This window comes from Aythya marila (genome assembly GCF_965140915.1).
Source record: "Aythya marila genome assembly, chromosome: 12".
NCBI classification, from domain to species: Eukaryota; Metazoa; Chordata; class Aves; order Anseriformes; family Anatidae; genus Aythya; species Aythya marila.
In genome coordinates this window covers 1535577-1563504 of record NC_139053.1, presented here as the reverse complement: position 1 = coordinate 1563504, position 27928 = coordinate 1535577, and the positions used below count along the sequence as shown (strand labels likewise).

The 27928-nt window shown below is 37.8% G+C and overlaps 1 protein-coding gene across 3 annotated transcripts in view; it reads left to right on the top strand.

Moving 5' to 3' along the window:
• ZNF536 (zinc finger protein 536) overlaps positions 1 to 27928 on the top strand; it is a 350265-nt gene that overhangs the window by 144456 nt on the left and 177881 nt on the right. For all 3 annotated transcript variants that reach the window (XM_082769971.1, XM_082769969.1, XM_082769970.1), the window contains one exon: positions 17423 to 19594. In XM_082769971.1, coding sequence (XP_082626097.1) covers positions 17425 to 19594 — 2170 coding nt within the window. In that variant the 5' untranslated portion in view covers positions 17423 to 17424. The remainder of the gene's footprint in view (positions 1 to 17422; positions 19595 to 27928) is intronic.

Below are 27928 nucleotides of genomic sequence, written 5' to 3'. Positions count from 1 at the left end.
GACTTCTGCCTTGGCACAAATCACCAGTCAAAATTTCTACAGTGATGATTCAGTTTGGGTTACACATTTGGGAAAACTTCAACTGCTCTATAAATTAAGTCACACATTATCAGTTTTGAGAAATCCAGCAATGAGAGCCTACCAGTTTCCCAGTCTGATAAATAAGAGTAATAGTAATGACCAAGTGTGCAGGTCAGATGAGCTGTAAGTGTACATCTGTGAGGACTTAGACTCTCCTTTGAGAATTTCAGACAGAAGCTTCTATTAGAGTGCAAAGTATTGTTATTATCTTTGTCCTTTATACATATTTAAATAGTACATGATAATCATCTCTGTGAACTCTTAACTATTCATAAAGGTGACTGTCAGTTAGAGGCCTGAACCAGTACTCCAAATCCAAATATTTAAAATGATAGATCATGTTGTAACCTTCTGAGAATTATTCATAACCTTTATGTAGGAGGAGTTTTCTTGTAAAAGGTAGGCTTTGTGGGTGACTAATACTTGGAGGATTTAATTGTTCTGTTGGTATAATAATAACCAAATTTGGTGGAGAAACTTTGCCAATTGAAAGTCTTCTTTAGAGGTCTACCTGAAGGAAGAGCAGGAGGCAGGGAAGATGAAAAGAGATTGAACCCTTTATGTTCATCCTGCCTGGTGTAGCACCATTGGATCATGAGGCACAGGGAGTCCCTGCAACTAAGAGTCCCTGACTCTTCAACACAGTGGTAGTTGCATCTTCAGGTACATCCTCCCTATTCCTTGAAAAAAGGTAAAGGAAGTGTATGAAATTAAAGTAGTAATATATAAAATAGGTGTCCGGTCTAAGCCCTTTTCTTATCAGCCATCAATTCAAAACCACATGCTTCTCAGTGGATACCAGATGCAGGCAATCACAAATACCAAAAACCTCACATGGAAGAGGCAAAGCAGAGGCTATGAATATGGGCAACACCTTTCTTCTGGTTAGTATATCGTGTGTCTGTGGGGTCTCTGCACGTTTTCCCAAGGGCTTGCCAGTGTGAGAGCACTGCCTGATGTCACATGTGGCTGCATCCCTTTCAGTGCTCAGCAGGCCTTGCCAGTCCAGGAAGGAGCAGCCCATGCTTCCATGCACCAACAGAGAATTTTATTCGTGCTGATTAAGGGAGATGCTGTACTCTTTCTTTTAGTTTATTTTACCCTTTTGGTATGCAGAGTATTCTTTGTTAATCTCCCTTGTTTATTTAAATGTTAATTGGTCCTTGTTAATTTGGTTTTCTGTGCTGAAAGCCAAGGTCAACAATGAGTCCTTCCATGTTAGCTCTTAGCACGATTACAAAGTAGTGGAAGGCATCTTAGAAAAAAGTAACAAGAAACCTTTCCCCTTTTTTTAATGTAACCTTTGTGTTAGGTAGAGGTTTTGAAGTTGAAAGAGAGAGAGATGTATGTTCAACACAAACTGAAGGGTCTTATTGATTGAAAGGGACTGTTAAGTTAAAAGACAGTTGTTTTGAAAACAAAATATCACTTGACCCCAAAGAGACAGGCAATTGCAGCCCTGGGGTTAGGTATGGGAATGCTAACAGAAGACCTGAAAAATAGATTTTTTTTCACTTCTGTTTGTATAAGAAACTTCCAAACTGCTGCTTTTGTTACTCTAAGAGCAATCATTCTGAGAACACCCTTCTTTTTAGTTGCAATGGCCATTTTATGAGATAAAAGTGTTTGTTTATTTTTTTTTCCCCTAAAACAGATTCCATGGGGCAAAACAAACAGAGCTATCATAACACTTTAAATAGTAATCAAATATGTTTTGCTGTTTGTATTCAAAAGGGTGGAGAGGTAACTTGACAAGATGAAAGAAGGAACCAGATTTGTGTATTCCCTCTGTCCCCAGTAACAGGTATAGAGTTTTAGAAAAGACTTCAAGGCGAAAAGAAAAAAGCATAGAATATACTGTTATGGTGTTATTTTTGTCTTTCATTTTTATGACAACTTATTTGTACTTAAAGGAATCTTTCCAAAGAGTTAAGAAGCATCATTAAATAAAGACTGTGAAATGTGCAATATGGCTTATTTATTTAAATGTTAATTGGTCCAACGAACACTTCTAATTAGCTCTATATTTGCTTAGCAAAAAGTTTTACAAATTCCAATTGTGAAAAGCATCTATTTTGAGCTGGTAAGCATGTTGCAGAATCAGCTATGATTTTTCTATAGTTCTCAGCCCTTGAAGGCACAATTTAATTTTTCATGTATGCATACTAGCAACGGTAAACACTTGCGAGTGTAAAGAACCTTCTTTAATTAGCTGCACAACAATTAAAGGATTCACAAACTAAATTGAACCCTGTCTCTGTGCTTACTAGCTGAATTCTACCACCTGTCACAACAGCACTTTGTTCAATCTGTTATGCAAAATCATTATAGCAATATAGCTGAGGAAAAAAAAAAAAGAAAACAGCAATTATTTCTTACTTTTCTCTTGAATGGGTTATTTTGGGTTATACTGATGTCAGGTTCATTGAAGCTAACCTTTTGAAATCTGTAACAGCATAATACTTATACGGCAGGCTTAGAATAGCTAGAAGAATATTTCATTTTACCCTTTTAAGAGCAAGTAAGGCACATCCTTAAAGTACGGTGCTTTCTCTGATCATTTGAAAATAAAAACCAACTGTGCTAGCTCCTGCAGCAGCCTGTTATTTTTCATCGTCAGAGAAAAAAATGACCAACATCGAATAGTACAACATACTCTTTTATTATTAAAGCTTGTAAACTAATGTGAAAACTAGGTTTAAAAACATTGCTGGCTTTGTAAACTAGGGAAGAGTGGCACTTCTAGCTTCCTGTTCTGCCTTCTGACATTTGTGGTTATTCATCAGCTCTTGAAGGTATAGTAGTCGATAACATAAAAATTTGACTATACTGGACTTTATTTACTTATTTATACGATAATTTTATTTTCCTTCAAGCAGAAGTGCTTGGAAATGAAGTTTTATATTTGTACAGAAAAGCCTCAACTCTTTCTGATTTCTGATTGTACCCCTCTCCCCAGTGAGTATGGGGGCAGTAGAAGTCCTGATGGCCACCACCCTTGGTCAGATTCAACATCCTGACTGTATCTGGAGAGCTCAGGCTGTACCCAACATTAGGCATCATTTAAGCCACTTTTTCTTGGTGTGGTGGCCCAGTTAGCTGCCCTGCTCTGTTGTCTTCCTGTCGATTTTGTGCTGACTATAATTGGAGAGAATAGGTGAAAGCCTGAACCTTGTTCACAGAAATCCAAAAGGCTGTAGGATGGCCTAGTGCTAAGCAGGAGGTTGAGTGGGGCTGAAGGGGATGAGGGCGCAGAGCCCTGGTTTTGGTTACCTGCCTGGCTGTTCCTAAGTGTGGATTCCCACAGGGAGCACTCAGCTGTATCTCAGAGCTCTGATACGCTTCTCTGATTCTGGTTTAAATTCCCTGTGAAACCAGAGGTGAGTTTTAGTTGTGTAACAAGAGAGAATTCATTTAGTGAAGACGACCTGTTTATGTTTCTCTTTATTGTGCCCCGACAGCTGACAGGAATGTTCCCGTCACTGCCAGCTTTCATGAAGGAAGGGTACAGGTACGTTTTGTGCATACACTCACCATAGCTGATGAGCTGAAAGTTAAGCTGCCTGCTGACAGTTTCCTGAAATCATATCAATAACATATTGTTAGCTCTTGTGATTGAAGCTAAAAGAGTCTGCTGTTGGATAAGGGATACATGATACGGGTATTTCATAAGCAAGGGATATAACTGAATAACTCTGCTCATTCAAAGTACTTACTTTTTTTACAGTATAATTTTTATACCATTGTCCTTTTAGAATATTTTTGGAGAATCTAGAAAGAGAACAAAGTCGTTTAGAAAGAGTATTTTTAGATATTTTTTTTGAAAAAAAAAAAAAAAAAAGTCACTAAGAAAATAAAACCCAACAACCAAAATCTGAGAAAGGACTTCTTTTGTGACTTAAAAAAGAAGAATAAAAAGTAAAAAATGAACTACAAGGAAGCCTGATGTTTTGATTAAATATGACTTAAATTCTGAGATAATCTTGTGCTGAAGTATGAGAAGCCACAATTTGCTATATACATCCCCTTCATGCTTTCTCACATCAAATAATAGCTGGTCTATTCAAAACTAGTAAGTAAAAGAGAGAAAAGTCATTTGAATTAGATATAAATATCAGTCTCTATATAAGCATAGGTGGAAGGCACTGGAAGTCAGTACAACAGAAAAATGAGTTTCTACTTAGGGAAATGAAGCAGTACAGAGGTTTTGGGGGAGAACTGAATGTTCTTAGCTTTGGGGCTTTTCGTAGTGAATCCCGTACAGTGAGGAGTGTTTGGATGTCCCATGGCAAGCAGTGGGAGCCCACTCCCTGCCTCCCGTGGCTGCTTCCTTAAACCTTTCCCTTGCCATTCGTCTGGCTTCATATTTTGCTGAAATTTTCTAGATTCATGCAGATTTACAGCAAAGACATGTTAACTGCCAAATAGACTTTCTTGGATGTGTATGTCTAAAAAATAGCTACTTCAGAGTATGATTTTGCAAATTAATATCAAGTGAAGTTTTACATGAACTGGAGAAATTGAATACAAACTGCTCATTTGTACAGGCTATTCAAGAGACTTGAAACTGTTTTCCTGGGAGTTGGTTATGTTTATTGAGTGTTGTATCAAAAATTCTTGCAGTAAAGCACTCTGTCAGTCACTGGGGCTTCTCAGCTGCCCTCAGCCTGTTGCAGGGCCAAAGCCTCTAGGGATGCTGTCAGTCACTGGAAAGAGTTTGGTCAGAGCTGCATTTGACCAGCACTGCCTGTTAAGGGTATATTGCAGTTAGTGGAGTCCACCTCTCTACTGACTTGGGAACCATAATTGAACTTGCCAGTGTCTGTCATCCCATGAGTGCATTTATCGGACTTCCTTTGTCAGCTTGGTTGCTGCTCACCTATCAACCATGATAGATTGTCTTTCCAGCCATGGGCCCAGAATATTGCAATTAACATCAAAATTATTTAAAGGATTTTTTTATCCTGCAGATAGCTTTGAAATATGTTATTGTACTTTTCTAACATTCCTTCTCCCATGTATTCATCTTTCTGCTCTGTGTCTGTCAAAGTTTTCAGTGCCTCTTCTATTAATGATCAAAGTTATTGTGCCAAGATAAAACGGGGATGCCCAAACAGTGGTCAGAGCTAAGCTTGTCAGGATCCTGAAGGTCATGCTGCCATTGTAGTTAAGTGTGTGTACTGTTTTACCATAATCAGTGCTTGCATCTTTGCTTTCTTAGATATGTGCACTAAGTGGCTTTCTGTTTCTTGCACTTGACCTCGCAGCGCAAGGTAGGAGGAAATTCCCTGTTATTTTAACTGCTCATGCCTCCCTGAATTGAAAAGTACTGCGAAGATGTGACCCTTTTTTATGGTTGTTTATATGACATTATTGTCACTTCCTTGGCGTAATCACAGAACTGCTACGACTGTTTTGCACCATTGTTCAGAGGAAGAGGCAGTGTTATTGTGAAGCAGAATTATCTATCTCAGACAGGTCGACATAATTTAAAAAGCAGCAAGGGAAATAAGGGTATATATCCCTAACTCAGTTGCTTTAAGTATAGGCAGCCCTGTTCAAGATTGTCTTTCTGCTCATGAAGCCCTCAGAAAGAACAGTGTGATTAGTAGTACTGCAGATATACATAAATATAATTTTTTCTTCTTTGAGGTTACAGTCTGAAAAAGAGCTTGTTCTGTTCATATTTCTGACCTTGGGGTAGATATGATTATAGCAGTTGCAAAATCAAGCTGTTGGTGTTGTCGCTGTGCAGTGACTGCTGACTACACCCTCTAAGTCTAAACCACTTATCTCAGTTTGAAAGCATCATGTGAGGTGCTAGGTGGCTTCCAGAGCTACCAGCTTTGTGCTTGTGCTCAGGGCGGCAATCAATTAATAAAGTTAAATGACAGCAGTAGAAAAATATCAGTAAAAGTGTGCACAAACCAGAACCAGATAAAGGAGATTTGTGTTTTTAGTGTTTTATTTTTATTGAGTGGTAATTAAGAGCATTTTTTACTATTGTTAGTCTGAGTTTGTGTTGAGCTTCCTTATCTGTCTTATTCCATTCAATTCTGCAAGGGATTTTCTCTTTCTACTTTTTCTGGAGAGCACGAAGACAAGAAGCACCTAAGTAATGTCTGCTTTCTTTTTCACTCATCCACCTGCCTCCCAGCATTCTTGCTTCTTTCAGCTTCAGGTTTCACCTTGATGAAACTGAGGCTTTCTCAACATTATCCTCTTCCTGGAAATTAATATTAACAATAACTCATTAAAGCCACTTGTATCAAAGAACGACTATGACCCTCTAAATTATGTCTTTTCTTTTTGCCACAAAGACCATGTGTTATAGGGAGAGGGAAAAATAAATCAATTGGGAAGAGGAAAGAAAGGAGAGAAGACAAACTGGAGGTAGAAGGGATTAACAGCCAAGAATTTCAGTTATTAACAACCAAAATAGCCCTACACAATATTTTAACCAAAAAATTTTATGCTGACAGGTCCATCATGAGTTAAAAAAACAGTCTTTTCAGCAGTCAGTTATGTTTGATAAAAGAAAGCTATCTGGCATACTGGACTAAGCAATAGGAGTCAAGAGTCCTGGATTCTGTCCCTGGCTGTTTTACAGAGAATAAGCCATCTATTTAAGTTAAGATACATGGCAAGCTTTTTCCTAACTGAGATGTAGAAATGATCAGTTAGGGATACTCATTTCTACAGTCCTGAAATTCAGTCCCTTTCTGGCCTAGGAAGCCATCCGGGTACTCTGCTGTTGGGCAAGTTACCTCTAAATTGTTAAGTGTTTGTATTGATGTTATATTAAGCTGTTCACTATTTCTGTGCTCTGAAGAGGAATGTGCAGAAAATGTCTTTCCCTCTTCTCGTTGTGTTGATCACAGTATACTTTGAGCCCATGACGCTTGAAGCTTTACAGAGTACAGGAGGATGGCCTGACATGAATGACTGCTTGGGACATCTGAGCAACACGTCACTGCTGTTAAACTCTTTCCAGTTGCATAGAGTAGCTCTTTATACTTTCTATATATTTGTGCATGGGGGAGCTTTTTTCATGTTGGTTTGTCTTAAATATACTGACCTGAAAGAAAAGAACAATGTATTGGTATCCCCTTATTCTTTCATCTCCCTTATTCCCAGTTAAATGTTATTGGAAGTAAAATAAATGCAGTTGTGCTACCTGTGAATTTTGACAGTATATACTTCATCACATACGATCTCTTTCATGTGCACAAAGTTATGCAATGTTAAGAGTTTGAATCTTTCTTCTTCCTTTTGAACTCTTGACCAACATTAAAACATTTTCTTAGGCATGTACTTTCTATGTTGACATCATCACAGGTAACCTGTGTGTTCAGTGATGCATTGTTTTGTCATCACAGGTAACCTGTGTGTTCAGTGATGCATTGTTTTGTCCACTAACTTAGTAGTATGCAATTTGGAGCATTCTTAATTATCCTACAAACCATTTTGTGATAATGAAACCAAATGTGGTGTAGACTTGGCTGACATCTCTGTGATATTATTGGCATACCATATAATTGTTTCAAATGTAAATTGGTTACTGATTTTTCAAAATATTTACTCTATTAAATTTATATTTGAGACATCCTTTACCCTCTCCCCCAAACCTGTTATAAGTATTATTCTATTTTTCCTTGTTCTACATGCAGATAGGGTCGTATATGGACTCTGTAATTTGGTGGAAAAATAGGCTAACCATGTGGTCTTTAAGTCCTAAAACTACAGTTGAGTGTGCAGTATCTTTCCATATAACTAGGTCTTTTGTTCCACTAGAGAAAATAACTTAATTTTTTATTATTATTATTATTTTAACATTTAAATGCAATAGTCTTTACCTAATAGACCGGGGATTGCAGGAAAGTGATTAATGTGAACTAAAGGGCAGAATTACTTTGTTGTTGTTGTTAGTCCCACTTGTGATTTTTTTTTTTTTTTCTCTCCAGACCAGATTTCCAGCCTTTTACATAAAGTTAAAGTCTAATAGGACAATATCCTCCTTTTTGAAACTCTTGCTATTCAGGGATAGTCTGTTTCTGCATTTTCATTAGGTATGTGTGTCTTTGTCCCTTGAAATCCATCTATTTATTGCAGTGACACCTACTGCTGAGAGAGCTGATCCGCAACAGGATCAGTTAGTGTTAAACTTGGCCAACAAGCAGCTCCTGACTCAACCAGCAGATGTTTCCGTGGCTCAGGTCAAAGGGAACTTATGGGCTCGCATTTTTTTCCTTTACTCCTAGCATTAAATGCCAGGAAAGTCAACACTAGGTACAGACAATTGACCTGAACAGTAGCAGGAGGAACTGAACCAGGGCCCTGAGGATCTGCAAAGACCAAAGCATTAGTCTGTTGAGCCACTGTACTGGCTCCAGTCCAATAATTTCAGACAACTGACTATCTCATTGCATGCCTGGATTTTAATAATGATTTTACATACTTATTTGATGATTTGTATCCAAGTTTATGCTTCTGACAGGTGCCCTTGTGAACAAAATCTCAGTGGGCTATCACATGTGAATATTTCACAATCAATCACACTTTGATCTTTGGGACATATGTGCATTTGACATTATATTCAATTGTGTGCAAAATCTAAATCTAAGCCTTTGTGAAATGAAAATAAAATCATCAAACCAGCATTACAGTTTAGGATTTAAATTGTTTCAAACCATGATCTGAGCTCTGTAGCCTTAACTCTTCTTTCTTTATCGCTTAGTAATCAGTGCAGAGGACCTGATCCTCCCATCCTCCCCCAGATGAAGTACACTGCCTTTTATTTGGAGCTTGCCTGTGTAAGGAATGCAGGATTAATGGTGTCAACATTACGGATATTTTAATTTTATATAATGAGTTAGGGTATTACAGATTTCCAGTTTGGTATGCTGTCCTCAGATGAGAATGGGAGATTCAGAATTCATTTTATACTGTAAAAATTATAAAAAAAATAAATAATAAATAAGCTTTACAAAGACTTCCAGGCATATTATTATTTTATTTGTACTGCATGATACTAGAGTGGATCATTAAAGACTTAATTTTAAAGTTCCTTCAATCTGAGGTGGATGCCAGTTGGATTAATTAAAGTGAATGATCAGATAGGAGCTGCAGAAGATTGATCAAATTGGAGAGATTTTAATCAGTTGTATACATTCCAATTACATGAAAAAAAAAAACAAATTTACTTTTTAAAATGTTATTTCTAAACAAACAAACAAAAAACAGAAGCTTTAGTTTAATGAAGCATTCCACAAATTAGGCTCCCATTTGAATTTAGGTATCACTCTTATCTTTATTTTTGTCATCAGGAAAACACGAGGAAAAAAAAAAGAATCAATGATTATAAACTAAAAAATAATGATCCCAGATGCAACCAGTGCTTGGAAGAAAGCAGGATTTTTTATTGTTATTATTATTATTTTACTACTTTTTTTTTAAGCTACTGAACTTTCAGTACCAATTATTTATCTTTCTCTTCTTTGGATCTGACTTCTTAAGTATATGCAAGTGAAATAGAATAAACAAGAAGGAAAACAGATTTTGCTAAGTCACATGCAAAGTAGCAATAAATCAAACAGCTTGTCTGCATTCTTCTAATCTTTCTATTCTAATCTGTGAGCGAGATTTATAAATGACCTCTCCTCTCCTCTGTGCTAGTCTTCCTAGATTGTGATCACAAACAGTTCACAGTCCTCCACTCCATGGGTGCTACCAGCTAAAGACTGCGCTGGTGATTTATCTTCTACTGATCAGTTATCAGTCCAAAACACTGTGCTAGCTAGAAAGGAACCTACAGTTGTAACAGGTATTTTAGAAAGCAACTGTCTTTTTAGTTTGGACTGCAAGCAGTACAGCCTCAGCAAATAATTTTGTCTGTTAATGACTTTTGAAACTTTGAAATCCCTGTGCTAACCCTTCTTTAAGGCATAAAAACTGTTGTGGAATGAGTTGGCTCTGTTGTTACTAAAGGAGTACTTTGTTTTGAAATCAATAAGATGCTTGTTTAAATATCAGCACTACAAAGCAGCTACAGTTGTGTCGGTTGCCTTCCTTGTTCCCTCCCCTACAGTCTGACTGTGGCCAGATGCTGGAAGATGGGTGCTGCTTCGCCCACGCTCCCAGCCTGAGAGTGGGATCAGGGTCGCTTTGTGCAGATTGTGCCAGAAGGATGGTTTGCCCCAGGTTGTAGTGGTGGTTTATTATTATTAATTATTTTTTAATTCTATATAAGCTTTGCAAAGACAACAAAACCTAAGTGTGAAAAAGAGATTAATAGTAGTAACTAATTACCAACTTAGCCATAACAATAGCTTAAAACTGCAAATAGATTGGACACGTTACCTGTAGGCCAACTCTTTTTTTTTTTTTTTTTCTTAACATTCTGTTCCACTCCAGAAACCATGTATTTTCCTAATATAATTATGTTATACCCCAAGGAGCAGGACACCTACTTAACCAACCAAAAATAATAATAATAATTTAAAAAGTGAAAAGAAAAAAGGGGAAAACTACAGTGAACTCAATGCAGTTATTCTATTTTACATAAGTATAAATAAGAATAGAATCTGGCCTAATGTTTATTTCATTTTATCTATGAAATTTTTCTATTTTTCTAATTTTTCTATTTTTCTATTCTATAGAAAATGCTATCCTTGTGGCATTAAATACAGCTGATCTCTCTCCTTCCTTTCCATGCACACATGTTTTTGTTAAAATTTAACTATTTACATCTATGTCTCTTAGTATTGCCTACAAATCATTCAAAGAAGAGTAGGTCATCTGTGCTGCTCTACTGTTTATATATCAATCATCTGGCAAATAAACCGCTCAGTATCCTACCCACCTCAGTAATATTTGTGATGTAATTTGTTTGGATGCCCAAATGTCACCAGCGTTGATTGTAAGAGATGAAAAAAATGTACTTGCTCAGCACACCAAGCTCTGGGCTAAAATGTAAGCATGAAATCTCTGGTTTATTTTTGTAATAATGTTTACAGCTGTTTAATGACCCTGAAAGGGTTCAGTAGTCTGGTGTTCTGTATTTCTTAACAGGAGTGTATTATGCTTATAACAGCCTTAGTTAAACAGTTTCAGCTACAACAATAAGGACAATATTTAATAAAAATTCTATATGTATTCTGAAGTTTCTCAATGATACCTGTTTACGAATTGCTAAGAACTGAAGCAGTCTGTATTGGAATAGTTAGAATTTATCAATGGACCACAAGATGGTGTAGATATATGTGTATTTTTGTAGCTGGAAAGACAAATACCAGGTCTGCATTCTGAAAGCATAAGTAACGGTATGTGTAACTAACTGCTTGGAGGATCAGGGCCAGAGCGAGCTTGTCGTTTAAACACGTGAGCTTGTAAAGCATTACTTTGCTTACTGAACTGTAAATCTTTTAACTAACCTAATCTAAGCTATAATAACAGCACAACAGTGTTTTTAAAATGACTGTTTTCTCTACAGCAGTGAAGAGGGAAATGCTTTAGTGTGTGTCCGGTAGGAGTGAGCAGATGTAAATGAGAGCTGAATGTGGTCTATCTGTTTACAAAGATAACAGGTGTGTGGATACATATATGTACAGTTATACAGATGTGTGCACACACGTTTACATGTGTGTGTAGGCATATATTTGTATTTCAACTTTTTTATTCTACTTGTTATATATTTTTTCCCTTCTCTGTTTCCACCAAAAGGAAGTCGAGCATCTCACATTACATTAATGTAGTTGTGATGACAAGTATTTCTGGTGTCATAATTGGCTTTAAATTCCAGTAATCCATTTCAAATAGTTAAATAAAATCTGTGTGTTCAATTGAAATGGCTAAAGTCAGAATTTTCATTATTGATATCACAGAAAATATTCTTGAGGGCAAAAATGTGAGTCAAATCAAAATAACTATTAGTATCATCAAAGGGACTTGAACATCTCACTGTACCTTCATGTGGGAGATGAGAGAATATTTTCATAATGTTGAAAATTTGTTGTGAATTTCATAAGCTGAGTACCCTTGTCATAGAAATAGGAAACTGTACGCCCTACAGAGTAAATGGCTGTCTTCTGATGGTTCCTTAGCTTCTTGTGGAGGGCTTACTCCTGCCCTGCTCCGTGCAGTGTTACCTGCACTGGTTTGCAACCTGGGTATACACCACAGGGTGAGTGAGGATGTGCCTCTCTGGCTGTAGAGGATGGCTTTTGCTGCAGGAGTGGAGGGTTTGTTTAGGTTAGGAAGGGCAGACCATGAACAACTGATACCAATGTGCTCTGTATGGTGCTGAGTCTTGGGGGACAATGTTCTTACAAAACATTTGAGATAACTAAAGGTCAAAAAGGGACTATACAAATTTCAACAGAGACATTTTGAATTTCTTAACAATCTCAAATTTTATTTGCAGTTGAGTTTGTAAACATATATTACTGCACAGAACATCGTGCTTCTGTTCCCAGTGCAAGTGATGGCAAAACGTGCTGTGTTTTCCTTATAAGAGAGATCAAAATCGGGAAAAGAGTGTAATAGACTATATATTTAAAAACAGAAAGCTAGAGATTTCAGCATACTCAGGGAAAGCCTGTGAGTGGTCCTGAGTGTCTACTCCTTTTCTTTTTTATCAAAAGAGGAATGGGAAAATTACAAGTATTCTGGTATTTTTCACTTTTTATGCAGACAAAACACTTTATCACACTCCACACAACCGTGTTGTGTATGAACTGAACAAACATTATTTTTCCATCTGGAAAATTCTGACTTTTCAGGAAAAAGTTTTGGGGGAAAAAATGCTTTAGGCAAAAATGTTTGGATGCTAAATGAAAGTTATAATGTAGATTGGGAGCTTTGTGAAGATTTGGGTACCTGTGATTCCAAATTGAGTGCTTGGGCCAAGCTGCCTTGCAGGGTTTCAGCTTTCATGAAAGCTTATAACCCAGATTTCTCCTGGGCTCTTTCTGGTCCTAGCAGTGTGCTGGGAAATACTGTGTAGTCCTCTGTCTGCAGATCCTGGCCTACAGAGGACAGTGAAGGTAGGAGGCAACCCCACCACCACAGTTGTAAATTCACAACAACACTTATACATGGATATTTCCAGATTTTTTATTTTTATTTTTTGAATACCTGGTGTGTTGGTTTGGTGAGGCAAGAAGGAAATGACATAATGAAGAAAAATGTTGTGAAAATACTTACTTTGTCAAAACACTTGAAAAGATGTACTGTTTATCTGTTAAAGGGTAATAATTATAATTAATAAATTAAATTATAAATTTATTAAAATAAATATATAAATATTGTAAATTTATAATTAAAATATTCAGGTAAATTTTAATGAGTTCCATTCAGGTTTGCTTCAGTGTTTTTAGCATTTGGGAGTTGGTGTAAAATGGACAGGGTGAAATGGCACATCAGGCCAGTCTGAAGACGACCATTGCATCTATAGAAAAAAATGGGTGGAGGCAGAAGGACTGCACAGCTGTGGTCATCTCTGTTGATTCAGAAGCATCCTTGCACTCTTGAGTGTTGGGGAGAGCAGCCAGGCCCTGAGAGAGAGCTAGAGCTGGCAAGAAGAGGTTAGGCAGTGACCACTGTGACTTTTCTTTCTCTGGACCTGGGGCAGGAGGTTGAGGAGCTGGAGGTAAGCCACAGCAGAGCTGGGACCTTGAACTGCAAGGCTTGAAGCAAGAGAGCAGGAGTTAGAGGCTCATTGGGGAATGAAAATCCCTTGCCCCCGGGATAGCCCATCTGGTCTTAGATACAGGCAGGGATGATAGATAAAGAGGGAGAGAATGAAATTGCTGTTTTGTGTGTGTGTGTGTGTGTGAGAGGGAGAGAGAGAGAGAGAGAGAGGGAGGGAGGGAGAAATTAGGCAAATTAGATTTGGTTATCTAATTCATGGTGGAATGATGGACGAGAAGGAATTTTGTTTCTGTCTTCCATGTGGATCAGAGATGAGATTTTGGTAGGTTTTGCTGTGAATGGGCTGAAGGACACTGAGAGTCTGATTTACATGACAGCTGAACAGCAACAGGGTCCCTGGGTTTCTAAACACAACCAGGAATTGCAGGAGGAGAGATTTCATATGGCAGTATTTTGAATACCACAATTATACTTTGCAACAAACCTAGGTAGAAGTAGGGGAAAAAAAATTGTTCAGGGCCAGAGGCAGGAGACAGGAGGACAAGAAGTGGGGGCAGTTGAGGGTATGAATACAGTTTAAGTGAAGATCTGTAGCATTTTGAGATTGCAGTAGCTGGATACTAGAAACTGAACAGCTGATCAGAGTATGTGGTACTTAGAGGTGTTTGTTTCTCATTAAGCAGAGGCTTGCTGACCTTTCTGCATATTTCATCAAAAAAGTATAAAATTTCCACTGCCAAAAGATCAACATGTGTCAGTCAGGCTCCCCAGAATTGATCCAATATTACTAGTTTTTAAATGAAAAAATATGGGTTTGGTCTTCCTTTTGATTATTTTTTTTTCAACTCATCCTACATTATATGTGTGTGTATGTTTTGCGGGGGACAGAAAATAGAAAAAAGAAATAGGAAAAGTTATCCTGTTCCAACTATAAATGCTGTTGGTGCTTAAAAAGTTATCTTTAAAAAAGAGTCACAAAATAACCTGAAGTATCAACTACAATTCCCTTCCCCGGTCCAAATAACTACAGGTTTGAATTGATGCTTAGGGTTAAACATCAGAATTAATAAATTCCATTGGGATCTGTCAGCATTTCCAAACTTAGATGCTAAAATTAACTACCCAAACCTTCCAAAGCATGTAAAGACACCAGTTCCCATTGATGTTAACTGAATAAATGAAATTTAGGCTGCATTTTTCAAGCTGTTATAGAAAATGACAATATAGAAAGACATTTCCAAACCCTCTTTAATATATGTGCATGTCTGTACAAACAATAAATTTCTTGAATTTTTATTCTGTTGTTTGCCAACATGCTTTATTTAAGTATGGTGAGGAGAAATAGCACTTGTAGTATGTAGAATCCAGACAAGAAAGTGGATTTCTGTGTTTTTGTTTGTCTGTTTGTTTTTAAAGGAAGTGGTTAGATAGATATTCAAAATCTCAGTCAACTTCAGGCAATGGCAAGCCTAAGCACTACAGCTCTGTCAGATGCTTAGCTAATACTTTAGAACATGAAATTTGGCTTGTTTCAAGTGTTAAGAAAACTTTCAAAAATGTTACAATAATGTGTTTTTATGTGCTCCTATTTTGAATGATTGTGGTGTGATGCACAGAAAACCTGCATGGAAACCAAGAATTTGATTTGTTTACTTGTGTGAATGTCTGTCTTGACCATGTTCCCCTACCTTTGGAAATCAGATACTTCAAGCCAAACTTAGGCACAGTCCTATAGCTTATGCATATAAGCCTTTTCCTTTGGTATACTTCATCCCATTAATATTTTTATAAATATTTGAAAGCATATAAGTAGTGGGTCCCCAACATGAAACCTGTATCTTAGCAGCATTAGTTTGAAAAAGACATGTTTATATCTGAGCAAAGTTTTGTGGCTCATGTTCGTCTTTAATACAGGCATAAATATCGATTTCCCCCTTTTTTCATGTAAGATCTGCATTGTATCACACAACCTCATTCATCCTGTTGAGGACCAAATAGGTCTCGTCTTGGAGACCACCCATGCCTGTTCTAGTCCCTGGTTCTGTGAAGACTTAAGCATGTGTGGAACTTTGCTTTCAAGAGTCATCCTTTGAAGTCTACTGGACTACTCCCATGAGCACAGTTACATGCATTTTAAGTATGTGCCAGATTTGGGCCTCAAATTATCTAGCAAGTGGCCTCTGCGAAGCAGCCTGAGGAATGGTATCCACCTGGAGTGTGTGTGCAGCCTTTGTGGAAGGCATAGTGAGTAAGTGCTTTTGGCTAATGCCAAACAGAAAGCTCACCAGATTACTTATTCAATAACATATAGAATTTAGTAATTTTACTAGTGAATTATGCGTCAAATCACTCCACTGAACAACAAAGATATTATATTCTAATATAACCTTATGGCTTCATATTGTTTGAGAGTTATTAGTGTAAAACTTTATAAATTAAATAGAATTTTATAGATACTTTTCTTTCTGTGTAGAGAAGTGGAAAGGGTGGAATATTGTTGTGGACAATTATGCAGACCATAACAGAGCATTTGTGTTCAACAAACAGCTTTGAATTGTAATTTTCTGCAATATACATAGTATGGGTACAATTTATAGTCATTACTGTGTATTAGGAAAGTTATTAAAATTCTTAAACTTGTTGAGGCTTTCCACAACACCTTCCCCAGATTTTAATTGGTTTTATCTAGTTCCATAAGAGAGCTCTTTAAAACAAATCAAAGTGCCTTAAATCACGTCTTACCCATCGAAGGACAGAGATATTCCTCTATAATCTGGCAGGTTTTCCTGAGAAATGAAATCAGAAGGTTCTCAACGATGAATTAAAAGACTTGGCAGAAGATAATTTATGTGCTTTTTGATGGGCTCAGTTTCAAAATGACAAAAAAAACAATGTTTTGTAACAGAAGGGTTAAATCTTAATCTCAGAGGTTTACAAAGCTGCTAGTCGCAGTCTCCTTAAAATTTAATATACCTCGTTAATGCTTACTTGCAAACACTGAAGGATTTTTATGATTATAATCATGTGTTACAGCACCTAGTACTGTTTCTAAGCAGCATACTAATCAGCTTAATGAGATATTACTGCACTTTTTGTTGACTAAAGCAAAATCCCTTTTATTGTTCTAAAGCTTGTCCTTTACTTTATTTTTTCCCAAAACATTATCTTGTTTTATTGTACACCAGTAAATATCATACCATCGTTTTTTTGTCAAATCATAAAACTATCTTTCTCATTGTAGAATGTGTAATATATTGAATATGGTTAATGGAACTGAAAGTTACAAATGGATTTCTATTTTTTTCCCCTCTGTCTTTTCTAATGAAAATGGGAGAGATGCATAACATTTCTTTTTCTATAGATTTAGAAATGTAAACAGGTGCAATTTCATAAGAAGACAGACAAGGGGATGGTAAAAGCTTATGCCCCTTCTGTAATAATTAGATTTTGAAACTGTAGCATATTTTAAAATAGTAATTAATGGTTATTGGTAAACATACAGAGTGATGAAAGCACATATATGATCACAATTGCATAGCACAGTTGGCATTTAATACACTTTTTATTGTTTTTACACTAATTCCTTTGCATTATTATGAGTAGGTAAAACATAAAATGCAAATTGTATGTCAGTGATTCAATGCTTGTAACTCTTTCACAGTCTGAATCTAAAATATCTTCTGATTTTCAGAGATGGAGGAAGCTAGTTTGTGCCTTGGTGTTTCTTCAGCTGTGCCAGAAACTGACGCCCATCTCAACAGCACTATACTCAATGGGCAGTATTCAATGAGCCAGAAGCTACACCAGATCACTTCCCAGCTCAGCCATGCCTTCCCAGAGCTCCAGAACAGGCAGAATCCAGAGGAGAAGGCATCTGCACCACTAGAAGACAAAAGCCACATGTCCATAGCAAACCAGCCCATCAGCAGTCAGATGGCACTGTTAGCAAACCAGCTCAACAGGGAGGTTGACACCAGTTTGAATGGGCGTGTGGATTTGCAGCAGTTCTTAAATGGACAAAACCTAGGAATTATGTCTCAGATGAGTGATATAGAGGATGATGCCAGGAAAAACAGAAAGTACCCATGTCCCCTCTGTGGGAAACGCTTTCGATTTAACAGCATCTTGTCACTACACATGCGCACTCATACAGGAGAGAAACCATTTAAATGTCCATACTGTGATCACAGAGCAGCTCAAAAAGGCAACCTGAAGATACACCTGCGTACTCACAAACTTGGAAATCTTGGCAAAGGTCGTGGAAGAGTCCGAGAGGAAAACAGACTTTTACATGAGCTGGAGGAGAGAGCGATTCTTCGGGACAAGCAGATGAAGAGCAGCCTCTTGCAGCCACGACCTGATGTGAAAGCACAGCAGAATACCCAGCCAATGCCTCTTGCAAACTGCAACTTGTCTGTGCCAGCTAATCACAGCACACCTGATATTTCAAACCCTGTTCCCTCTCCAAAGCCAGTCAGCGTCCAGGAAGAAGTTGTTGCTCAGACAGCTGGGTTCAGATGCACGTTTTGCAAAGGCAAGTTTAAAAAGCGAGAAGAGCTAGACAGGCACATAAGGATCTTGCACAAGCCTTACAAGTGCACCCTGTGTGACTTTGCTGCCTCACAGGAGGAGGAACTGATCAGCCATGTGGAGAAGGCTCACATAACTGCAGAGTCAGCACAGGGCCAGGGCTCCAACGGGAATGGGGAGCAGTCCACCAATGAGTTTCGCTGTGAGGTGTGTGGCCAAGTGTTTAGCCAAGCCTGGTTCCTAAAAGGCCACATGAGGAAGCACAAGGATTCCTTTGAACACTGCTGTCAGATCTGCGGGAGGCGATTCAAAGAGCCTTGGTTTCTTAAAAACCACATGAAAGTCCACCTGAATAAGTTATCTGTCAAAAACAAATCTCCGAATGATCCCGAAGTACCTGTCTCCATCAGCAGTATGTCCCAGGAAGCTCATGCAAACTTGTATTCAAGATATCTGTCGTGTTTGCAGAGTGGTTTTCTTCCTCCTGACAAAACAAGCTTAAGTGAACAAAATCAAATCTATAACAAAGGAGATATGCCCATGAAAGAGAAAGAAGTCTTGGGAAAACTCCTTTCACCCATGTCTGGCATTGGCCACAGTATTGCTGAAGGGGATAAACATTCTTTATTGGGCTGTCTCAATCTGGTACCTCCTCTGAAATCCAGCTGTATAGAAAGGTTACAAGCTGCCGCCAAAGCAGCAGAGATGGATCCAGTAAACAGCTATCAGGCCTGGCAGCTTATGGCAAGGGGAATGGCCATGGAACATGGCTTTTTGTCTAAAGAGCAGCAGATACAGCGCAGCCATGAAGACACTTTGGCAAATGCTGGAGTTATGTTTGATAAGGAGAAGCGGGAGTATGTGTTAGTAGGAGCAGATGGCTCTAAGCAGAAAATGCCTGCTGATTTGGTTCACAGCACTAAAATGGGCAATCAGAGAGACTTGCCAAACAAACTAGACCCTTTAGAAGGCAGTAGAGATTTTTTGTCACATGGTATGAACCAGGGACTCGATTACAACTTACAAAGTCATGGAAATGTAAAAGAAAAGCCAACTGAATGCCCAGACTGTGGAAGGGTTTTTAGAACATACCACCAAGTGGTTGTGCACTCCAGAGTCCACAAAAGAGATAGGAAAGGAGAAGATGAAATAATTCAAGGTAGTCTTGATGAACGCCGTGGGTCTGGCAGCGATCAAGAATCTCAGTCTGTCAGCAGGTCAACAACACCAGGGTCCTCTAACATTACCGAAGAGAGCGGAGTAGGTGGGGGTCTCTCGCAGACGGGGAGTGCCCTAGAGGACAGTCCACACCCTTCCTCACCCTCCTCTTCAGGTATGATGACTTCTTCCCTCTCTACACTGAAAACATAGTAGCTATATTTGAAATCACAGCAGCAAAGTAATTTATGCATTCTCTTGTTAGGTCATTTTCTAACAGTCCACAGAGACATAGTGTTATATGTCAGAACATCTGTGTTTGGGTTCCCTCAATGCCTTTGAGATTAATTCTCGGTTCATCCTTTTTCCCCTCCAAGGGTGGGTTTCCTAGGCTTTCAGCTGTTGCTTCAGCCATGCCACTGGCAGTAGCGTGCAGGGTCTGTACGTTCATCAATGGGAATGTCACTACAAGGGCCTCTCCCTCCAGGCTCTGGAAGTATTTTTTTCCTCCTCTTCTCTTCATGGTGTCTATTTTGCAGACCCTTCCTTTTCCTCTCTGAAAAGGATGAGGAAAGATGCCTTCTTCAAGCTCTAGCTCAAAGAAATATGATTAATGAGCAGTGCGTTGGCTAACCTCTTTGATGGCCCTTATTCCTACAACCATATCATTTACTTAGCTGACATATGTACTTGAACCTGGCCACTGGATTGATTAAGAGGAAATTCAGATTGCTAACTTTTTGACAATCTTTTAACTTATGTGCACATTTTAACATTTATGAAACCTTCTGGTTAATTCATATCTATTTGAAAATCCAAGAAAAATAGAAATTGGACTGAAACATTTTAATTGCACTGTATGTCATGTTAACTTGTTGTGTATAAAATAGCAAAGCAGATAATATTTCTTTGGAGATGTCTATAAAATATTGAGCTTCCTGGTACAATTTTTAAAGTTACTAGCCTATGACTGCTGAAATAAAATCTCCAAGTAATAACAGGTAAGATTTCTGGCCTCATCTATATTTCCAAAGTCACTTACTAATGGATAGTAAATTGAAAGTTATATCTTCAGCCCTTTATAAAGAAAGCACCTCACTAATACTGTAATCATTCTGCAAGCCTAACAACAGAGGAAATCATGCCATAACAAATACTCTGTTACTAATGGCAACATTGATTTCTGCAATCAGCCATTAAGTCTAGAAAATGAAAGACAGTTTGAGGTACCTTAAGGCATTACATTGCCCACTGTTAAAGAGCTGGTAGCAGGCTATTGAGGGTAATGCTTTTTATTTTTTTCCCCATTTTCGATAAATATTTTAGTATTGGAGGCAATTCACTGTTACAGTTATTAAGTATATGCCAGTTTATTTTTGTTGTTCTTGTCATGCTCCAGTATACTCTACTTCTGAGGCCAAATTAATATAAAAATAAAGTGTTAGTTTGCTGGCTTATTACAAACCAGTAAAGAAATTGTTAAGACACATAAATCTGCACTCCACATTCCACAGATTCCTATAGTACTTAATGCCGTTGTTTAAATACCATGAAACACACTGTCTACTCTTAGAGTCATAGCCTCATTTACAATTTATTACTGGTGAGACACATTAAAAAATTCTGTGTAGGAACAAGGGAAACAGGCGAGAGCTAATTTCATACTATGTAGAGTTGTTCAGAATGTTTTAAAAGGGTTGAAAATGTGTCAGGATGAAGATTAGTTTTCTAACTTTCACTTTCAAAAATCCTAAATTTTGGAGGGGTTTGGGGGTGACTTTGGGGGAGAAAAAATGTTCTTCTTCAGTATAGAAAACATCACTTTTATTTTGCAATGCCACAGACAGAAATAAAGAAACCACAAATCGGCTAAGTTCTGTCTGAAGCCTGGAAAAGTTTGCAAAGAAGACACATGAGTCCTGAGTGAGGGTGAACTGATACAGACTTAAGAGGATTCAGAACAACACATGTGAAAGTTGGTGTGTTTTGAGTACCCTGAAAAACTTTAATTCCAAGAGTTCTGCTTCGCTTAATGTATTGTTGTGTGAAGTTTTTCCTGTCCTCAGAGACAAAAGATAACACTGCAGTCTTGTTGTTTCTGTGGCCACTAATATAAAATTATTTCTGACTTAAACTACAATTTATTTAAAGCATTTATTTTCACTCATAATTCATTTAGACTGAAGCGTATAAAAATGAAAGCAAAATATGTGCAGTAACAGTTGCTAGAAGCACGTTCATTTTTACTACAAAAAAATAAGACTCATATTGTATTTTATATTAGTATCTGATGGTGTCCTTTAGTCTGTTAGCAGTAAATCTAGGACAGTTCTCAGTATCACACATCCTACCATAGAAAGTGTGCACATCTTTATAACTTATTAATCAGATGAAAGGAAAACAGAATTGCATTTTACCTGAACAAAATATAAATATTCTTTAGTACTTTAAAATTAAAATTTATTGCAGTATTGCTATTGCAACTTTTTCATCATTATGAAGTGTGTATTCTATCATTACCTGTGAAAGATAAACCTGCAGAATATAAAGGAATCAGATTTTTTGAGTAAGGGAGAATTAAGTAGCCATTGAATCTTCTATTAAGAAATTACCACAAAACACAGTTTTACAAATTTCTCAGACTGCATAACAATGTCTCAAAACTTAATTTGCATCACTTGATTCTTTTTTGCCGAAAACTGGGTCAGTAGGGCCTGAGAAACTATTTTTTCAGATCTTAACCAATGAATTCTTCTTTATAAATTGGTGCTCTTAACATGATAGTAGTTCTGAATTCATCATAAAAACCTTTTTACACAGTGCCTCTTAGAACAGATCTCCAGAAGAAGGCTTACAATGAGTGGCAGAGAAGTCTTTGTTATCTGATGTAATTCTTTGCAAAGGAGGATTGGGAATGGAGTGCCTGTTTAAAAATGTCTAGCTCAGGCTGAGAAGAAGAAAGGGTCAAGTTTGCAATCAAACAGTTATTGCAGAGATGTGTGACTGTCACTGGCTGGGCTAATGTGGTATGCAGCTGTTTGTTATGTGAGTAAAAGAATGTTTGAATCAGTGAACATGTGAAAATGACTCCAGTGAACCAGAAAATGTGTTTGTTCTTTAGCTCTCCAAACTGCTGAGAACTAAGCTTAAGATCAACTGCTAAAACTAGGACCTTTGACAAATTGAGAGGTCATATTTTCTAACAGAAATGAACGAAACTAGTCACACAGATCATTTCCCTGTGTTTTTCATTGTTTTATCTTGTTTTTTGTTTACTTTTGTGTGAAATTATGAGAGTCAAATAAATGTCATTTCTGTCTCCACATACGATACAAAGGGAAACTGCTGTAAAAAAAATCTGTGCCTGCACATACAACACCATCTGCAGATGGAAGGGTATATGTGGAGATGCTATCTGGATGACTCCTGTCTACATGCAAGCACACTTCTGAAATTAATTTTGCAGCATCGCAGCAGAAATGCATCAGAGTTGGACTAGATATCCAATGTTATTTCTAGACCTCTTATTTCTTTAAAAAAGTTGTATTTATACAGGTTTTGCTTAGGAATTAATTCATGGAATAATTAAAACTTAATGTAGTAAGAAATGATACTGTTCATTATATCCAGCAGGGTAGTACCTTCTGCATTTTCCTATAATTTTGGTGTGGGGATAATTGAAGTCTTGATAGTATGAAAGGGGTAATTGAATGCACTGACCCTCCAGTTCATTAAATAAAGTAGGCCAAGTTACAAGATCAATGGAAAGCACAGGGATTAAAAAAAAAGAAAATAAAATACTGTTAAATATAACCACTTAATATAACCTGTATGCAGCACTTAATGTTGACTTTGGCATAATTTATTTGATCAGATGGTTTGTAACCTTTCAAACATTTTTTTTTTGGTGGTGGTATTTTTTTTATTGTTGTTATTTTTTGTAAAAAAGCACTCATTATTAAACAGAATTTCAGCCCATATTTATGTCCTTTGACATAAAAAGCTTTGGTACTGGACATCATTGCACAGACATAGTAAAGACAGTGATACGATCCTCTTTCTTTCTTTCGTTCTTTCGTTCTTTCTTTCGTTCTTTCGTTCTTTCTTTCGTTCTTTCTTTCGTTCTTTCGTTCTTTCATGATAGTCATCAACTGCTTAATGTGAACAAAACAGGCAAAAAATTTAAGTCTGAGGATTAAGATCTTTTTTTTTTTTTTTTGCTTGTGCATTCCAATTGTTCTTAAAATATTTGGCAATGTCAATTAGTAACTGAGCAGAGTTAGCTGATGAACACAATTTTCCACTAGACTGAGCACCCTATTGTTGTCAAGCTAACAGCAGATTTCTGAGGTCATTATCATTCCCTGGTAGCTTGGCCCAGCTGCTTCATGCTGCAAAAGCCAAACTTTATACTGGAGCTGTGGGATGGCATGCAGCAACAGGGGGCTGGGAAGGGAGGAGAGGGAAGTTGGCTGAGAAGCTGTAGAAAGTCATTAGCATCTGAGGAAAGAGAAAGTAAAAGTTTCTAGGTGTTTCGAGGGAAATCTGCTTTCTTGACCAGCTTCCTGTTTCCTTCCAGCCCCTCTCTGTACCTCAAGCACCAGTGTAATCTCTCAAACCGGGTGACCAAGTAAACAACAGAAAAACAGAATTTCTGTTGATAGTCAGTCCCACATGAAGGACTCAAACTAATCCAATGCCTTTAGCAGGTATTACATTTTGCTGATCTTAATAAAGCCTCACTTTCCCAAGCACTGACATAAGAAGTGGTAAGGAAAATATTTTGGTTTGCCCATCTGAGGATATTTTACCTTAAGAAACAGTTGCAAATATTGAGCTGGAGAATTGCACACAGTTAGCACTGCTTTGGCAAGTTGCCAGTCCCAGAGGACAGCAAACAGTACTTTTATTCTAGAAATTCTAGTTAATATAGGCAATTTCTGTCTGTGCCCTTTTTCATTTTTTATTTTTTTTTTCTCTTTTTCCTTTTTGTCTTTGTTGGCCTCATTTGGTATCAGGTTCAGCAAGATGCAAAGCTGCACTTTTTTAAAGCTCAGCTGTTATAACTGAGCGCCATATGCAGCCTTTCAATCCCTGATATGGAATAGTGTACATGCTGGTCCATGTTTGTAAGAGATTTACTGAAGCTTGAGTTGCGTGTATTAAAGCTGTGTACATCTAGACATTTGGGAAAGTACTTACAGCAAAGCTGTTGGGGATGTAGGCCTATACGAATAAACTGGCAAAGATTCAGCTTTTACTCTTACATAATGCTTTAAATTGCCATCTCTGTTGAAAGGTCAGAGTTTACTTGTGGAGATCATCACTGTGGTCCCAAATCTGTTTATTTATTTATTTTTTATTTTTTTTTTCTCCACACTGGCTTAATGGCAGACAAGTTTCCTTTTACTTCAAGACATAAAAAGCAACTTTAGGAGGCTTATTACACAAGTGGAAATTCTATGGCTAAGTATCTTCGGTAATGTTTTGATGTTATAACATTAATTAATGATGTTTGAAGGGCGAGGTTTTATTTATAGTTGCATTGCTATAAATCTGGGATCAATTCTGCCAACACTAATGAAATAATAGAATTAGCCCCAACATTGCTACTGTGAGGCTGTACTCTGTTATGAGTAACAGCTGCAAAAGGGCACTGTACTAAAAAAATAAGAAAACACCTCCCTGTCGTGTCCTTGCAAAGCACATGCTTTATGACCTCTGGAGGGGATACAGTGAATTTTGTGCAAGACAGATGTCCAAATTCTCTCACAATGAAAAGGCCGCAGACTGATTCTCTTTTCTGCCTCTTGTGATATATTCAAGTAACTTGGTCTATTGGTGCTAAGATTTGATCTTAAAAAATGTATTTTTTGTTGCTGGGAAAAAAAAGCATAAATCATTGTTTTGTGTTTAGCCCTTAAACTGCAGTCTGGGTGTGTGTTTCTAGGTAAATAGGATTGTAACTGATGGTATGATATGATATATTTATTACTAGGACAGCTCTCAGCTACATTGAAAGAATGTTTGCTTTCATTTAGAAATTAAATAATAAATTTAGAGGTTCAGCTTAGACAAGACCCCAGATGGGAACTTCCTCCAAGCTCTTCAGTTTTCCTCCTCTGTTTCACTGATCTTGGGGTATCGAAATAGCAATATATTTCTGTGGTATTTCAGTGTCATTTATTGATCATTTCTTGGGATTTGTCAAGGCCACTCTCATAGGGTACAAGGGGCACCACTGTATTATTACAATGGGATCTAACACATAGCGGGGAAACCTGAGGTCCAGCCCCACCCAGTGGCGCCTGATTTGGGCATCTGAATTTTGATTCTCCTGGGCCATTCTTAGTTCCCTAGCATCACACCCCAGGGCAGGTTACAAGGCCAAGAATCCTAGGCAAAGATCTATGTGTCTCAAAAACACTGTCCTTTTCTGGAAGACTAAGGAACAGGATTTGTGATCCTGAAGTCCTGAATCATTTTGGCAAAAATGCATTGCCCACCTTCTTTCCAGCAAGGGAAATAGTCTCATCATTTCCTAAATCATTGCTCTCACTCCCAGTTGACATTTTTCTTTATCATTAGTCTGGATAAAAGCAAGTCTCTAGAGCTGAAAAAGTGAGATGGCTATATAACCAGCCTACTTTTTTTGGTAGTGAAAGTAAACTTGTCTCCTTAAGGCTGAATTAAAGGGCTTTGTGAGCCATGCTAGTCTTCATTTTGGCACAGGAAAAAATTTCTTCAGGTCCTCTGTCCATGCCACACATGCTGGCTTGGGCTCGTGCTTGGTAGCATTTCAGCCACATGAGGGGTGCAAGGAGAAGCCCTGTGTGACCAGCAGGGGAGTGAATTCTGGCCCATTTTGATAATGAGTTGACAATAACTGCACCTGTGTTTCCTTTCAACACCCTGTCCCAGGGCCAGCACTACTGGTCATTTGTACCTGCATCAGCTGACAACACTGACTTGGAGTTTAAAGAGTCTTTGATCAACACTGCTCCCAGCCGCAGAGCATCCCTTTATCCTTGTCTGTAGCAAACCCAGCCTGGGCTTTGGCTTCTCCTCTGGCATTGGTTTAAGCAGGTTGACTGGGCCAACTTAATGCTATTCTTCCTTCTTTAAGATTTTCTACTGGTACTTTAAGATCTTATTGCCTAGGCTAGCTGCAGTTTAGATAATTAGTCTCACAATTTATTAGACAGCCACTTTGGGGTCCGGATAAAACCCAGAAGTTTGGCTGCGCAGAGGCAAGTACATAAGTGAGTATTATCAAAAGTGAGGGAGAAGAAGAGGGGGAAGGAAACACATTAGGCAGAGGTCCAAGAATAGGCTGAAATACCAGTATGGCATTTTCTGTTTGTGTGCTGCAATCACATGATGTGGAGTGTGACATTCTTAATAGTTCAGTCATGGGCAGCCTAAATTCCCAAAGAACCAAAATGCCTAAGGTACTGTGGGTCCACCTGAGGGACACAGCCAGCGTAAGGTGATCTCAACAATGCTGTCATCTAGTAACTTCATGTAAGTGGCAACTTTGTGATGGTGACCACTACAGTATAATTACAATCAACTTCGTAAGAAGGATAAGGAATGAAAATAGATGTTATTGAGAAGGACAACATGTAGTAGAGGACAAATATAGAACATTTCATAATGCAGCACTCTATTTCTTTTAAGCCTTGTCCTTCAATATTTGAAAACTAAATCACTTTCACTGATAGTGAAAAGACAAGAGGACATGACGGGCAGCACGATAGCAGTGTTAGCTGTGAATTGTCACTAGAAGAAAGGTCTGAAATTGAACTATTATACAAGGGAATCCATGTTGCTACTCATCTGCCAAAACGTTTGGATAATACCTGTTACATTAAAGCCTGACACAGCAAGTTTGTCTCTACTGAAGAGAGTGTTTGACAGTAGTAGGCTTCTGCCACCTTTCTTAGTTTTCATGTGGATAACAGTTTCAGTATCTGGCTGAACATGGGGAGATAAACTGAAGCCAGTGAGACTGCTGAAATAACGCTAAGGAGTAGTCGCCATTCCTTTTGTACTGAAAGAACTGTGAAAAGACCTGAAACTATGTTTGAGGCAGCCAGAATTGAAGAACTCACAGCTGTGGGTACAATTGGTGCCCATCAATTCCCAGGCATTTTCCTCACAGCTCCCCAGTGGTGAATAGCAATTTTTTTGCAAACATATCGTGGGGCAAGAAAAGAAGCACAGTAGTAACCCTGTTGCAGGTTCTCAGTCTATTGAGAAGGGTGATTAATGTCAACATTAGACATGCTGCAGATACCTTGCTTTTTATATGCAGCAACACTGAAGTGATCTCATCAACTATCTGAACATTCAGCAAGTCCAAAATCAAATGCTTGTGTGTCAGATATACACAGCTGTATTTGTACTGTTGCTCTATCTAAAGAACATGCCAATTGCTTTACTTAGAGTGAGTTGAGAGAGAGCCTCATTACTAAGAACATGTATAGCATTATCAATGAAAAACATT